Genomic DNA, 15629 nt, shown 5'->3' with positions numbered 1-15629 from the left:
TTAAATAATGAGTATGATGCTAATTGTCTAATCTGGTTCAATTATTTATGCTAGGTTAAGCTAAAAGTGGTCCTGTCTGACCTGAGAAAAAAGCAGGGAAAAATAAGACTTTATTTTTAAAGTTTTTTTTTTTTAGTTTTAAGCTTAAATAAAAAGTTGTTTTTTTAACGACAATAACACTGATCTGCTTTAATCGACAAAATAATTGATACAGAAGCAAATCATAGGTAATCTTGGCTTTCAAACGAGTTTTAAAATACTGATCAGATGCATGCTGAAGTCAAAATCTACAGTAGTTACTTCAGCTGTCCATTCTAGGTTAAATAAAATTCACAACATTAACATACACTCACAGGCCACTTTATTAGGTACCCCTTACTAGTACCGGGTTGGACCCAATTTTGCCTTCAGAACCGCCTTAATTTTCCATGGCATGGATTCAACAAGGTACTGAACATATTCCTCAGATATTTTGGTCCATGTTGACATGACAGCATCACACAGTTGCTGCAGATTTGTCAGCTGCACATACATGATGCAAATCTCCCGTTCCACCACATCCCAAAGGGGCTCTATTGGATTGAGAACTGGGGACTGTGGAGGCCATTCTCATTGTCATGTTCAAGAAACCAGTCTGAGATGATTCACGCTTTATGACATGGCGTGTTATCTTGCTAGAAGTAGCCATCAAATTGTGACCCTACCATCTGCATGTCGTAGCAGAAATTGAGACTCATCCGAGCAGACAACCTTTTTCCAATATTCTATTGTCCAATTTTAGTGAGCCTGTGCCAGTTATAGCCTTAGTTTCCTGTTCTTAGCTGACAGGAATGTCACCTTGTGTTCTGCTGCTGTAGCCCATCTTCCTCAAGGTTGGAAGTGTTCAGAGATGCTCTTCTGCTTTCCTCGGATGTAACGAGTGCTTATTTGAGTTACTGTTGCCTTTCTATCAGATTGAATCAGTCTGGTCATTTTCCTCTGACCTCTGGCATCAACAAGGCATTCCCAGGTAAAAAAAAAAGTGCACTAAAATGCACTTTATTTAAGTTTACTTAGTACACTTTTCAGTAATGTACTAAAAGTGCTTTATTTTCGCACACTAATTTTGTACTTAATGTACTAAAAGATAGTATGAAGTATATGTTAAGATAAACTTAATACCATCTAAGTGCACTCAACTGTGCTATTTTGAGACACCCTGAAATTGAACTAAAATGTGCTTTTAACATACTATATCTGTATTTTAAAAAATATATTTAGTTACAACTAGAAATACACGTGAACCCTAATTTTAAACATTTAAATATATTTATGACTAATTTAAAGTATAATCGTAATATATTAAAAGAATATACAAATTGTAAAAAAAAAAAGTGTGCTAAATACTGTATTAAAAGTGTTTTGGGAAAATGTACTTCTACTACAATACATTACTAATAGATTTTTTATATATTAATTTATTTTAAACTTAGGAATAGTATGTAAACAGTGTACTAAAATCAACTAATGTTTAAAGCATTTAAAGCACACTTTTGAAAAACACACTAATAAAACTCTTTTGGATGTTTTTCTGTAGTGTACTTTATTGTAGTACACTAAAAATGTATTTAAGAATTACTGGTATTTAGTATACTATTGTCAAGTGTACTAAAGTCCTACTGAAGTATAAACATAGTTTTAATTAGTATATTTATAGTGTAAAACCATCAAACTTTTATTTAACACAAAAAAATAACACTAAAAAAGTATTTGCGGGTATTTAAGTGTATTTTAATTGCATTTAAGTATATATTTTTTTCACCTGGGATTTACGCCCACAGAACTGCCGCTTATTGGATATTTTCTCTTTTTAGGACTATTCTCCTGAAAACCTTAGAGAGGGTTGTGCGTGAAAATCCCAGTAGATCAGCAGTTTCTGAAATACTCAGACAAGCCTGTCTGGCACCAACAACCATGCCTCGTTCAAAATCACTTAAATCACCTTTCTTCCCCATTCTGATGCTCGTTTTGAACTGCAGCAGATCATCTTCACCGTGTCTACATGCCTAAATGCATTGAGTTGCTGCCTTGTGATTGGCTGATTAGAAATTTGCGTTAACAAGCAGTTAAACAGCTGTACCTAATAAAGTGGCCAGTAAATGTACCTTGTTACTTTTCCTAGCAACTTTGCTGTGTATATGGTAGAATATAAAACCCTGGCAAGCTCACATAATTATGTTTATAAGTGGCGTGAAGACGATGTTGAGTGGCTAGAAGCTAATACTTAAACACTATATTTCTAGTCCCAAGTTCACAGTGAGCATGCCTGAGGAATCAAAGGAGCCCTGCAGTTCATTAGCTTTAAATGTCCTTAAATGGCTGACTCTCAACAAACTAAACAACAGAAACAACCACCTGCTGTTCGCTCCTCTTTTGTTTTTCACAGACGAATTGTGCATGTACGCTTTTACAGATTAATGAAGGGAGAGTTCATGAGGCTGTGAAGCGCTCGGGTCGGTGTCTGCTGTGTAACGATAAGGATTAATCTCCGCTCTCTGAGGAAATGATGATGATGCTGACTTTTACACCTTATTCCCGACTGTCGACTGCCGTAATCCTACCCAGCATGTCTGCCAGCGATTAACAGCACCGTCTCCAACCTGATCAGGGTATGTTGAAGTTAATTCCGTAGGCTATAGTTATGAAGACCAACAAGCTAAACTATAGGCTACTTGTATTTTTTTTTTTTAAGAGATAATTCACCCAAAAATGGAGTAGAATACGCTGACTGAATTTTAGAGCTGTGAACCTACACTAGTCTCACGGTTCGGTTTGGTTACGATTATCATGCCATCGACTCGGTTCAATTCGATGTTTCGGTGAATCACGGTGCATTGACGGTGCTTTTTATACACAGTTTTATATTTTCTTCACAGCAGCAGTTCTTGTATTAAAATGTATGAATATATTATTTGTAATACAATTTTGTCATATAATACAAACAGTCAGATATATAAACTGTACAAACAACAGGAGCATTTAGCAAATAATATAAACAAATATAAATATCCAGCTCACTTTCTGATCCTTGTCTAGTTCTCTTACACCTCTTTGATTGGTCACACCCTCAACAAAAACGGTTGCGATTGGCTCTTGTGCACTGCGCTCTTCACAGATGAGTGATACTAATAAGTGGCAGACGACAGCAGCGAACTCACAGCTAATGTATGATAGACACGGTAGAGAAAACTCTGAAGACCTGCGCTCGTTTCTTTATCCAGAAGTAACACTGTAAAACAGCCGAGAGGAGAAGAAAAGTCACGCCAGCAGGTCAAATGGGCCACTGTGTGTGTGTGTTTGTGTGTGTGTGTGCGAGAGAGAGAGAGCGAGAGAAAGAGAAAGAGAGAGAGAGAGAGAGAGAGAGAGAGAGAGAGAGAGAAATGGAGTACTTTCATTCTCTCGATCCCAGTGAAATAGGGGCTTTTGTTGTATATGTCAGTGAAAGACTGATCCAGCAAACACAGTGAAATTGTGCACAGTTTATGAGTTTAAGTAGTTCGAGCGTTGTAAATACTCGTGCTCGCTTCCTTCGCAACAGAGCGCATATGAGGTAAATGACGTCAGTAATAACCGGTTATGATTATTACTGAACCGATACCGAATTGTCCGCGTCTGCATCGCGGTGCACCGAAGAAACAATTAATTTTGACACCCCTACTGAATTTTCAGTCAGGTAGTTCCCAAGCACTTTTGGTGAACGCTCTTTCCATTCTAAAATCCCACATTCAAGATTTGTTTCCTTTAAAAATTGATATCCAATATAATACAAGAAGCACTGCGTTAAATTCCATCTTTCCCCGCCATGTCTTTAAAATATGAACATTTATTTTACCTCAGTATTTTCAATTGAGTTTTTGTGTTAACGTAGACTAACCATATTCCCCACACAATGTTCCATACAGATTACGCCATTCTCTGAATAAATACTTACGAGTCGTAGACAAGCTTTATGTCTGCGTAATCTTTATTTCGCACTCTTTCACCTCCGGGCACAACAGAGACCCTCCTACTATATCTTTCTGAGAAAATTCAGTAAGTTTGCGACATCCACATAATGCAAGTAAGAAAATAGACAATGGGCAAGCTAAGGGGGTGAGTGTCGCTTGGGAAGTGAGACGTTTAGAGCAACAACAATATGCATTTGCATTTAATTAATGTATCACACAGTATTACAGTCTTTATGAAATTAATAAATATTATGTTATCACAAATTGCAAAATATATGATCTTTTGTTGAAAAAATGCTTTGAAATAGGGATATTTAAACGTCAGTTGTAGGATATCATTAACTTAAAGTTAAACACAACAATAGTTGGTTTTTGATAAAACTTAAAACAATGTTAATTTTTGCCGGTGAATTGAAGTTATGCGCCCTGTACAAAATTCAATTCATCTTTCATTTCTATAGCGCTCTTACAATGTAGATTATGTCCAAGTAGCTTAAAGGGCACCTGATTTACCCCTTTTTAAAGATTTATTATTTATATTATGGTCTTTCTGAGTGTGCCAGGTTAGGTTCAGTTCAAAACACGATTAAGATTTTTTTATTATAATGTGTTAAGTGTCATTTTGGGGACGTGAACAGCTTGTTGTTTTAGGGGTGTGATGCTTTACATGAAATTAGTTAGACTTCCTGCCTAACTTAACAAGGGGGCGGAGCCAAGAGCTCTCCTGCGTTGTGTATGGAAACAGACAGGCAGGCAGTAAGAAGTAACATGAGTGAGAGGACTAGCATTGACCAAGCAGACCAGCACAGACGAAGCAGAGACTACTGTTGAGGAATCAATATTCCTATTGTGCCAGAATGTGTCAGACTGGCAAGTACAAAATCCTTTGTGTCTTGTGTTTTACAGCCGCTATGTAACGATGCATGCGTCATCCGTATAGGGATGCAACTATTTACCGGTTTCACTATTAACAGCGCTCTAATTCGTCACGGGGTAATTAATCGTAAAGGCTTCTCTAAACCCTGTTTCTGCACGGAACAAAGCTGCAGCAACTAAAAAAAGTTATGGCAACTGTGTGCTAGTTTAATGTTCTGAGCTTGTACATCGAGACTAATAATTACGCACACTGGATTAACTTTGACTGAGGCTATCACTAAGGCAAGTTCGTTATTTCCAATGGAGGGACGCGCACGTTAGGCAACGCGCTCACACTTTACAGCCGCACCTAGTTGAGATGACCGCATGCAAACAGCTGAAGTTTAAGAAAGACGCAATGAAAAGTACCGTACGCATGTTTGCGAACCCACCTGAAGTTAAAAACAATGGCGCTGATGAGAGCGATCCCGTAGAGAATGTTGATCCGCCAGCCGAGATCAATCGAATAGAGAGAGTGCTGAAAGACTCGGTGGATCAGCTATTTTTAATGGCGCGAATCTCAATACGTTTAATTCACTTTAAAATATCTGTTGCTCATTCGCAGGAAGACGATGAAGGATCTTGTGTTTAGCCAAATGACCCCCACATCCATAATGATGGAGGAGTGGCCGTTAGTGTGCTGAATAACGAAAAATGCATGAAACATTGTCTAAGCTACGTTAGTCTGCTGCTACTGATGGCGCTAGCGCTTATGCAGTCTTTCATCTCGTTTTACGCTTGAACATGCAATATAATTGTTAAGATTATTTAACTGCATGCATTTTAATTGCATTACAACATCAATACTGTATAAGGAAGCTTATAAAGTTTGAATTAGACACATTACCTTTCACCAGAAGTTTACCATTGGCTAAAAAAACTCTAGCTGTACATTAACCGCCTTAAATGTACTCATTACATACCCCTCATATGGTTCCAAGTCTTTTGAGTTTTATTTAAAGAATTTTGAAAACTGGTAGCTGGTAATAATTGCAGTGATTTCTTCTTTCTGATGAAAAATGTTGAATGATCACAAATGTATACAAGTGGCAGTTTTTTAGGAAACGACTGGCTTTTTGAGGGAACTATCACCGGGTAACCAGATTTGATCAAACTTGAACAGATGCATGGTAAAAGGTAAAGTTTAGTTAGACATATCGAACTAGAAAATAGCAACTTTTCATTTTCCGTCAGTCCTAGTACACTGTGTAACAATAGAAGATTCAAGCTTTAAATAGAAAGAGATGCTAAAGGTCTAATCTGATTCAATGATCTATGCTAAGCTAAAAATGCTCCTGCTAGACCCAACTATTGGCTGAATAGTTTAAAAAATGGTAAAACTAAACTGTTTAACAGTAGGAGAGCTGTAAAATAAGCACAATTCCCAAGAAGACATGATTATAATGTCAAAAAAAGCAAAACAATAATTGCAGTGATTTCTTGTTGCTGATGAAAAATCTAGAAGAATTACGAATGTAGAAGATGCTAATGGTCTAAATCGATTTAATGATCTATGCTAAGTTAAAAATGCTCCTGGCAGACTTGAACGTCGGCTGAATGGATTCAAAAATGCCAATCTAAACTGTTTAACTCTCGGAGGATTGTTAAATGAGCACATTTCCAAAAACAATGCATTCTTATGTCAAAAAAGCCAAAATAATTTCAATGATTTTTAGTTTATTTTTAGTTTATTTATTATTTTTTTTGTTGATGAAAAATAATGAATTTGAATCACAAATGTATACAAGTGACAGGTTTATTAGGAATAAATTGATTTTCAAGGAAACTATCACAATAGTAACCAAATTTGATCAAACTAAAACAGATGCATGGTAAAAGGCAAAGTTTAGTTGGACATATCGGCCTAGAAAATAGCAACTTCTCATTTTTTCCGTCAGTCTTAGTACACCATGTGTATCTATTGCAGATTCCAGCTTTAAATAAGAAGAGATGCTAATAGTCTAATCGGAATCAATAATCTATGTTAAGCTAAAAATGCTTGTGACAAACGCACATATCTAATGCGATTTCATGGCAATTCGTAACTTTTGAATTTATTGGCTAATCGGCATGAATTTGTACAATCTCATTCGAACAATTTAGTACTATTTGCTCATCACCCAATGAGGGTTGGGTGCCACACCTTCTTTTTAAAATCATACATTTTCATTTGACTGAACTTGTATGAATTTGTACGAATTAGCCACTAAACTGAAAAAACGTAAAATACTTACGTTTTCTCTTGAGATCAGACCCAGATATTGGCTGAATGGATTTAATAAAACTAAACATTTTAACTCTAGGATTGTTAAATGAGCCTATTTCCCAAAATAATATACTATAATGTTAAAATAATCTAAATAATAATTGCAGTGATTAATGGTTGCTGATTGAAAATAGTGAACTTGAATCACAAATGTATACAAGTGGCAAGTTTGTTAGGAAACAACAGGATTTTTGAGGGAACTATCTAATAATGCTAATGGTCTAATCTGATATAATGATCTATGCCAAGCTAAGCTAAAAATGCTTTCGCCAGACCTGGATATCAGATGAATGGATTCAAAAATGTTAAAATTCAACTGTTTATCTCTAGGAGGATTGTTAAATGTGCACATTTCCCAAGAAATATATTATTATGTTAAAATAGGCAAAAGAATAAGCAGTGGTTTCTTGTTGCTGATTGAAAATAATGAATTTGAATCACAGATGTATACAATTGGCAGGTTTATTAGGAGACACCTGGATTTTTAAAGGAACTATGCAATGATGCTAATGGTCTAATCTGATTCAAAGATCTCTGTTAAGCTAGTAAGCTAAGCTAAAAAAGCTCCCACCAGATCCGAAAATTGGCTGAATGGATTCAAAAATGATAAAGCCCAACTGTTTAATTCTAGGAAAGCTGTAATATGGGCACGTTTAAAAAACAAACAAACAAACAAACAAACAAAAAAAAAACAATGTAAAAAATACTAAACAATAATTCAAGTGATTTCTTGTTGCTGATTGAAAATAGTGAATTTGAATCATAACTGTATACAAATGGCAGGTTTATTAGGAAAATAATTTATTTTTGAGAGAACTAACACCCTGATAACCAGATTTGATCAAACTTTAACAGATGCATGGACATATCAGCATAGAAAAAAGCAACTTCTCATTTTCCACCAGTCTTAGAACACTGTGTATCTACAGAAGATTAAAGCTTTAAATAGGAAGAGATGCTAATGGTCTAATCCAATTCAATGATTTATGCTAAGCTAAGCTAAAAATGCTTCCACCAGATTCGAATATTGGCTGAATGGATTCAAAAATGGTAAAACTCAACTTTTAAACTGTAGGAGGATTGTTGACTAAGCCCATTTCCCAAAAAACATGACTATAATGTCAAAAACGCAAAACAATTGCAGTGATTTGTTGTTGCTGATGAAAAATTATGAATTTGGATCAAGAATGTATACTATAGTATTTTTGAACTATGTAATGATGCTAATGGTCTAATCCGATTCGACAATGTGTGCTAAGCTAAGCTATAAATGCTTCCGCCTGGAAATCAGCTAAATGGATTCAAAAATGGGAACATTTCCAAAAAATAAATAAATTATACTGTCAAAAAAAGCTAAACAATATTTCCAGTGGTTTGTTGTTGTTTATGTACACATTCTTGATCCAAATTCACAATTTTTTTAAGTGGCAGGTTTACTAGGAAAAATCACCCTGATATCCAGTTTTGATTAAACTTTTCTAAAAAAATTGAGTGCCATGTCACAAATAGTGTTTCCTTGTAAAACATACATACAACATTCCACCTCAGTTGCCAAAATCAACACCAGCTGGGTTACCAAGCCACTCTTGTACAAACTGGGTGCACGAGATGTCCGAACACCCTTGATTTCACGTCACGACCGTGACGGCTCTGCTAAAAGTGACAGTCAGCTGCTCCGGGTGCACCCTGTTCTGACACCCACGGCACCAGCCCCCTCCATACAGTCCCATCTAAAAGACCACCTTCTTTCTGGCGCCCTCTGACCTTCTCAGCCTGGTGTATATATAGCCAGAGAAGCTACCAGAGGTCTCCTGGCAGCCAACATGAAGGTCTTAGTCTCGCTCTGCGTCTTTGTGCCCCTGCTGGCACTGGCCACAGCAGGTAAGAGCATTATATCGTTTACAGTAGATCCGAAATGCGGACCAGATGTCTGTAGAGCCAATCCATGTGTAGCATTTTGAAATGTTTTAGTTTAGCGTGTGAAAGGGGAAACCCTTATACTCAACAGGAAACTGAATCAATGATCGAAAGCATTGGATGTTATGTTCATGACAGTATAGGCCTTTTGAATTAGGCAGGCATGGCGGCACTAATGAATAAACGGTGCCTTAAAACTGTGACGGTCACCAGCAGGAGATTGGCCATGCCACCATCTGCTGAGCTATTTAAACCCACCCGCAGTGCTCAATAATAACTCTGGGCATGGATGAGTTATCTTGGGATGTTCGGTTTAACAAAAAGTAGCCTTAAAGGGGTAGTTCACACTGAAAATCTTGCACTCGTTTACTCGTACTTTTAATTGTTGCAGATTTGTGTTAGATTCTGTCCTCTATTGAACACAAAAGAGGATATTTTGAAGAAGGTTTCAGAGTTTCTTCCTTTTGTTAAACACAAAAGAAAGAAGAAAGCCGAACAAATGGCTTTCTTAGTAGGAAAAACAAATCAGTGGTTACAGTTATCAGCTTTCGTCAAACTATCTTCTTTTATGTTCAACAGAAGAAAGTGAGAAACGTTTGAAACTAAAGGTTTGATCTTTCCCTTTAATGCTAAACAGATCTTTTACAGGTTCAGTTTACTATATATATTCTATATATGTTCATAGAAGCTCTGAAGGAGTGAGATAAATGTATGGGGGTTTATTTTTGTACAGTAGACACATTCGGTCCATGCATTGTGTCAGCTGTCGTGAAGCATGGCACGTTAGCGTATGGAAAGTGCTAGAGCCTTGGTCATAATGCACGATCTTCTGGGATGAACTAGAGCGATTGTATTTGTTATGGTTGCAAACTTAATTTAAAAACTGGCAGAAACCTTATGGGATGCCAATCAAACAGCGGACTGACAATTGCTAACCACTCATCTCTTATTATACAGTTTGATTGGGAGTTCTGCTGGTGTGAGTTTTAGACTCACATTTTGGGTTTAATTGATTTGCCATTGTCGGCTTAATCCAACCGCTTAACCCTGAAGGTGTTGTGTTATAACACAAGGCTATTAAAGTCTAGTTATTCCAGCTTTGGATGTTATTTCCAAGGGCTCTGGCAGCCGCAGTTACCCTTGCTCCGTCCTTGGGTTCCTCTCTGGCCCGGCGTTGGGCCTTCGTGGGCCCAGGCTGCCGTCAGGTGTCTAAGATTGGAAGTTGTCCTGTAACCGGACACTGTCTACTATAGATTCCCCCATCCCGTCGTCCTCTTCCTCTGTTGCCCTCCCCTGCTGTCCGTGCTCGTCTTTGGGATCCAGTGTGCAGCTGCTGTCACCCTGACACAATCACAATTTATTTATTCCCGGCCACTGGCCATATAAGGCCATGCATTATCTCAGCAGAAGGGCGGTCTGCACCAGTCCTGCTGCGTTTAGTGTGCTGTTGCTTCCAATGGGCTAAAATGTGTCTGATTGTTGAATGATTGTTGGAACTGGTACATATAGGCTTTTAAGCTTCTGTGAAAATCGAATTTCAGTCTAATTGTGTAAGTAGGCTTCTATCAAATGTTCTTGTTGCGATTAATTGCTGAAACTTTGATCACAATATATGGTATTACCGCAATATTGAATCTTCAAAATAGACAATAATAAATAAAAATCAAAAAATAATAATAAAAATGACTTTTTTTTGTTTATACATGTTCGAAATAAATAAAGGTTTTAAACGAATGTAATTGCAAAAGGACGCTAAGGTACAATAGGTAAAAGTTTATGATAAAGTCTTGTTAGCAAACATTAGTTAATGGGTTAAATTATAAGTGAGAAATAGCCATATTGTAGTTATTCGTTCATTCATTTTCGTTTAGGCTTAGTCCCTTTATTAATCTGGGCTCGCCACAGCGGAATGAACCGCCATCTTGTCCATTCATACACTCTCATTCACACACATACACTATGGACAATTTTAGCTTACCTAATAAACCTGTCCCGCATGTCTTTGGACTTGTGGGGGGAAACCGGAGCACCCGGAGGAAACCCATGCGAACACGGGGAGAACATACAAACTCCACACAGAAATGCAAACTGACCCAGCTGAGGCTCGAACCAGCGACCTTCTTGCTTTGAGACGATAGCAATTAAATTCAATTCAATTCAGCTTTATTTGTATAGTGCTTTTACAATGTAGATTGTGTCAAAGCAGCTTCACATAAATGGTCATAGTAACTGGAACAGTGTAGTTCAGTTTTTAGTGTTTAATTTCAGTTCAGTTCAGTTTAGCTCAGTTCAGTGTGATTTAATCATTACTGAGAGTTCAAACACTGAAGAGCAAATTCATCGATGCGTAGCTCTATCAATCCTGAACCATGCGAGGCAGTGGCGACAGCGGAGAGGGAAAAAAAACTTCACCTGATGGGACTATCTACTGCGCCACTGCGTCACCCATGTAACAGTTATGTTCAAGTTTATTAAAGTTATTACTTTAAGAATTTAGTTAGCTAATAACTCCGTTAAATAAATTGATTATGACTTTAGAGTTCAATTAGCTATTAGGAATTACTTAAGAAATTTACGTCACCTAAAATTAATTAATGCTTTTGTAGTTGTCGTTATATTTACTTTAGTTAAATTAACTGATGTTAACAAATAGAGCCTTAAATGTACAGAATTAACAATGAAAAGACGTAAATAGACAATAATTTTCTATGTAAACCAGATTAATGTAAAAATGTTAGTTTTTACATGGTCTATTCTACGTGTCTTCAAGCATTTGGTACTGTGATGAATAACCTGCCAACACTACAATCTGAAGATTTTTAAAAGGCACTCTAATAGTTAATAAATAAATATTCATTGTATTTTGAAACACGACCGCTCCTGGGGCCTCATGTATCAACGCTGCGTACGCACAAAAACTTTGCGTACGCCAGGTTTCACGCTCAGAATGGCTCACGTTTGGATTTACTAACAATGAACTGAACGTGGGAATGTGCGCAGGTTCACGGCAGCTTTCTGGCAGGCGTACGCACATTTTTTCTGCGTGTCTGTTTTATTTCCATTGGCGACTCCTAGAGGCAGTTGTGTTAAATTCCTCTCTACAAAGTGTCTGAGCCTTGCAATGGCAGCTGTATGAGACGGGTTCAGCAGGTATATAAGGTTTCCATACCATACATTTGACCAGCCAAACATTAAAGCACAATTTGCAGCAGTCGCCTGTTTTCCCAATGTAATCTGAGCGATCTACCGCACGCACAATGCTATAAAGACACTTTCTGAAGATGAATTTGCATGCGTGAATCAGAAACATTTCCATTCAATAAATGTGCAAATAAAATATGATGCTTATTGATATGAACTTATTGATGATTCCTACTTGTCTTTCTCGTGATAAATAGTGGGCAAAATCTGATATGTTGCGGGGGAAAAAACAAGAAAGAGTTCATCAGACGCTGGATTCGAGGCGAGTTCATGCTCGTACGTAACTAGTCATGATCACATGCGTCTTACAAGGTGCGCCACTGAGTCTGGTAAGGGTTCCGCAACATTTTACAGATATAAAGCACACTATTTCTATCTTTAATGCACTCAGTGCGATGTTCAGACCCAACTGTGTTAACCGCATCTGTTAAACTCTCCCACTCTATTTTTTTCTTTTGTTGTTAATTCCGGAGAACAAACTTGCAAATAACACCGCTTTTCTCCGGTCTACCTCCGAAAGCAGCACCTCCAATTCACATTCTGTTCAAAGTTTCTCTTTTTGCTTGCTTTTGCCATTGCTTTTTCGTAGGGTTTTTCCATTAGCATAGTCATTAGCATATTCATACAGGGGAGGAGGCAGGGAGGGGTTTTGTGCTCGTGCATGTTGCGCTCAGTTTCACGTTCATTCAGATGTACAAAAGAATATGCGTGAGATTCGGCGTACGCAGTGTTTCATACATCTGAAATTTTTTCTGCGTACGCACATTTACAGCTTTGTGCGTACGCAATGTTTTAGTAAGATTTCCACGCAAGTCTTCGTACATGAGGCCCCTGCTGTATAATCAATCTTTGATCACCCGCAATCTTTTTCTACCGGACCCGACTGTTCCCTGGTTTCCAAAATCTCACATTTAAATTGGGTACTACCAAAAGAGAGAGAGAGAACAGATACAATTCTGGGGATTCTAGGATTCTGACCAGAACCGAAAAATCCGAGCACATCACACCTGTCCTCAGACCTTTACACTGGCTCCCAGTTACATTCAGAATAGAGTTTAAAGTATTATTACTCGTCTGTAAATCACTAAATGGCCTAGGAGGTCAATATATTACAGATATGCTGACCGAATACAAACCTAACATATCACTCAGATCTTTAGGATCAAATAAACTAGAAATTCTAAGAGTTCAGTCAAAGCAGGGTGAATCAGCTTTCAGCTATTACGCCCCTCGCTGCTGGAATCAGCTTTCAGAAATGATCAGATGTGCTCCAACATTAGGCACAATCACATCAACACTGAAAACACATCTGTTTAGCTTTTCCTTTACTGAATGAGCGCTGTGCTACGTCCCACAGATCGCACTAATAAGTCTTTGTTTTCTTTTTCATTCTTTTATAACCTGTTTAACACATTTTTCATCAGTTTTTAATCATTTTTATTATTTGATTTTATTTTCTTCTTCTTTTTTATTCCTGTTTGTGTAGAACGCTTTGAATTGCCACTGTGTATGAAATGTGCTATATAAATAAACTTGCCTTTCCTAAAACTAGGTTGTGCAAGGACTGTAGGCTAAATGTCGGTTTTGTTTGTTCCTTTGGATGAGATATGAGTGCTGCCTTAAACCTGAGATTATAGTCTTCTGAAGGTGGTAGCACACCGGATGCACCACACTGCGGCATGCATATGACAGTTGGATGGACGCACACATTCGCATGTTATTTAAAACGAAACTATTTAGATGGCATTATGTGGTGCGGCAAAAATATGAACAGTGTCTTAAGTCGCGCCGCGGATAGCTGCCAACTTGCATCGCTGGTTTGTATATCCTGATAGAAATCTAGAATTCTAAAATGCATGTCGCTGCATGGCATGGTGCAAAGTGGCACATCCGACCCCATTGACTGCTAAAGGGTAAACTCTTGAGGTATTATCATATCAAACAAAGGGCATGATAACTATGACGCTTAAAAAACACTCTCATACATCAGACTTCCCTGATGTGGGTCTCCTTACAGTAAACTGACTGTTTTCTAATGCAAGTTGAACGTCCTTTAAGGACAGCGCATCTTCAGTTTGCTCTGCCATGGTAAAGCCCACTCTGAGAACTGTTATGCAGATGATGAGGGCACAGACTGTGCAAATAAAATGCATATGGCTGATTCCAGCGTTATGGATGTGACATTTGCAGTAAAAATTCAAAACATAAATTCGCAGAGAAAGTATACGTTAACATTATATTGAACCATCTGTTTATATTTTCCAAAACAACTAACCACAAAGTTATGGGATCAAAAAAATTCAATCTGTGAACTTTTTTATACTTTAAATGAGGAAAATAAACAAGCGTTATGGATGTGACAAAAAAAGTCTGTGAGTTTACAGTATACAACATATTTCGTAGAAATTCTGTGAATTAAACTGCACAACCCAAAATAAATAATGCTCAACAAAAGGATAAGAGTTGGCTCTTTATAGAACAAAACTGATTGATTTTTTTTTTTTTTTGACATGTTTGCATTTTTGAGGGAAAAGCTTTGTTATGGATGTGACACTTTTTCGTTATGGATGTGACGGATGTGAAATTATCATTTGTTTGACTTTGGTAAATCAAATATAATAGTTTGAAAACATTGACAGCGACATTTTTAAGTATTTTTAAAGTACTGTAAAACACTTGCCTGCGCAAAAAATGTAGAAACGGTTTCACTATTTTGGTGAAAACATTTTTCTTTTCATGGCAAGGTTGACATTTTCATGGAATTGCTCATATGCAGAAAGCACATGGTCATGCGTTCAGCATGTGTGACAGACATGAGCACTGGATGTACTGGTGCTCAATAAGAATGAGGAAAACTCAGATATGCTGTTCTGAAATAACGGTGGGACTCCTATATTGTTAGACCACCCTCTCCCTTTCAAATTTTACAAGAGTTACCATCCGCTATTGCTTTTTATTCTGAAATGTATTCCCGTGAGGCAAGAAATCTGTTCGGGTCAGACCAGAATGCAGACCTCTAGTTGTAACTTTAGTGTTTTGCATGAAAGTGTTTATTCTTTCTGGTCAGCTATTTATGTCAATATAATTAGAAAGTCAATCAAAAATAAGCTAAAAACAGTCTTCAAGAACTTCTGGCGAAAAAAAAAAAATCATGCAGTCAAGTCTTATTGTCCTACCTAATTTTTGATCATGGTTGTCTTTACTTTTTAATTTTCGTTTGGTATTGTTGGTTTCAATCTGTGTCGAACTATGTAGGAGATTTATTTAATCTATATCTTTAAGCCAATCAGTCTGAACATGTTTTTCAGTTTTGAAAGCATGAGGTGTACACACTGCCTGTTTAT

General features: G+C 37.2%; 1 protein-coding gene across 5 annotated transcripts in view; it reads left to right on the top strand.

Annotated features, from left to right (window-relative positions):
* srlb (sarcalumenin b) overlaps positions 1-15629 on the top strand; it is a 67065-nt gene that overhangs the window by 1710 nt on the left and 49726 nt on the right. For 2 of the 5 annotated variants that reach the window (XM_087242606.1, XM_087242605.1), the window contains exon 2: positions 2453-2648. Coding sequence is in view for 2 of the 5 variants with exons in the window: in XM_087242604.1 (XP_087098730.1) it covers positions 8991-9048 (58 nt within the window). In the remaining 3 variants the exon portion in view is untranslated. 5 annotated transcript variants of the gene reach the window in all.

This window comes from Danio rerio, chromosome 3 (assembly GCF_052040795.2).
Source record: "Danio rerio strain M-AB ecotype USA chromosome 3, GRCz13ab, whole genome shotgun sequence".
Classification (NCBI taxonomy): Eukaryota; Metazoa; Chordata; class Actinopteri; order Cypriniformes; family Danionidae; genus Danio; species Danio rerio.
This window is presented reverse-complemented; position numbering and strand designations above follow the sequence as displayed.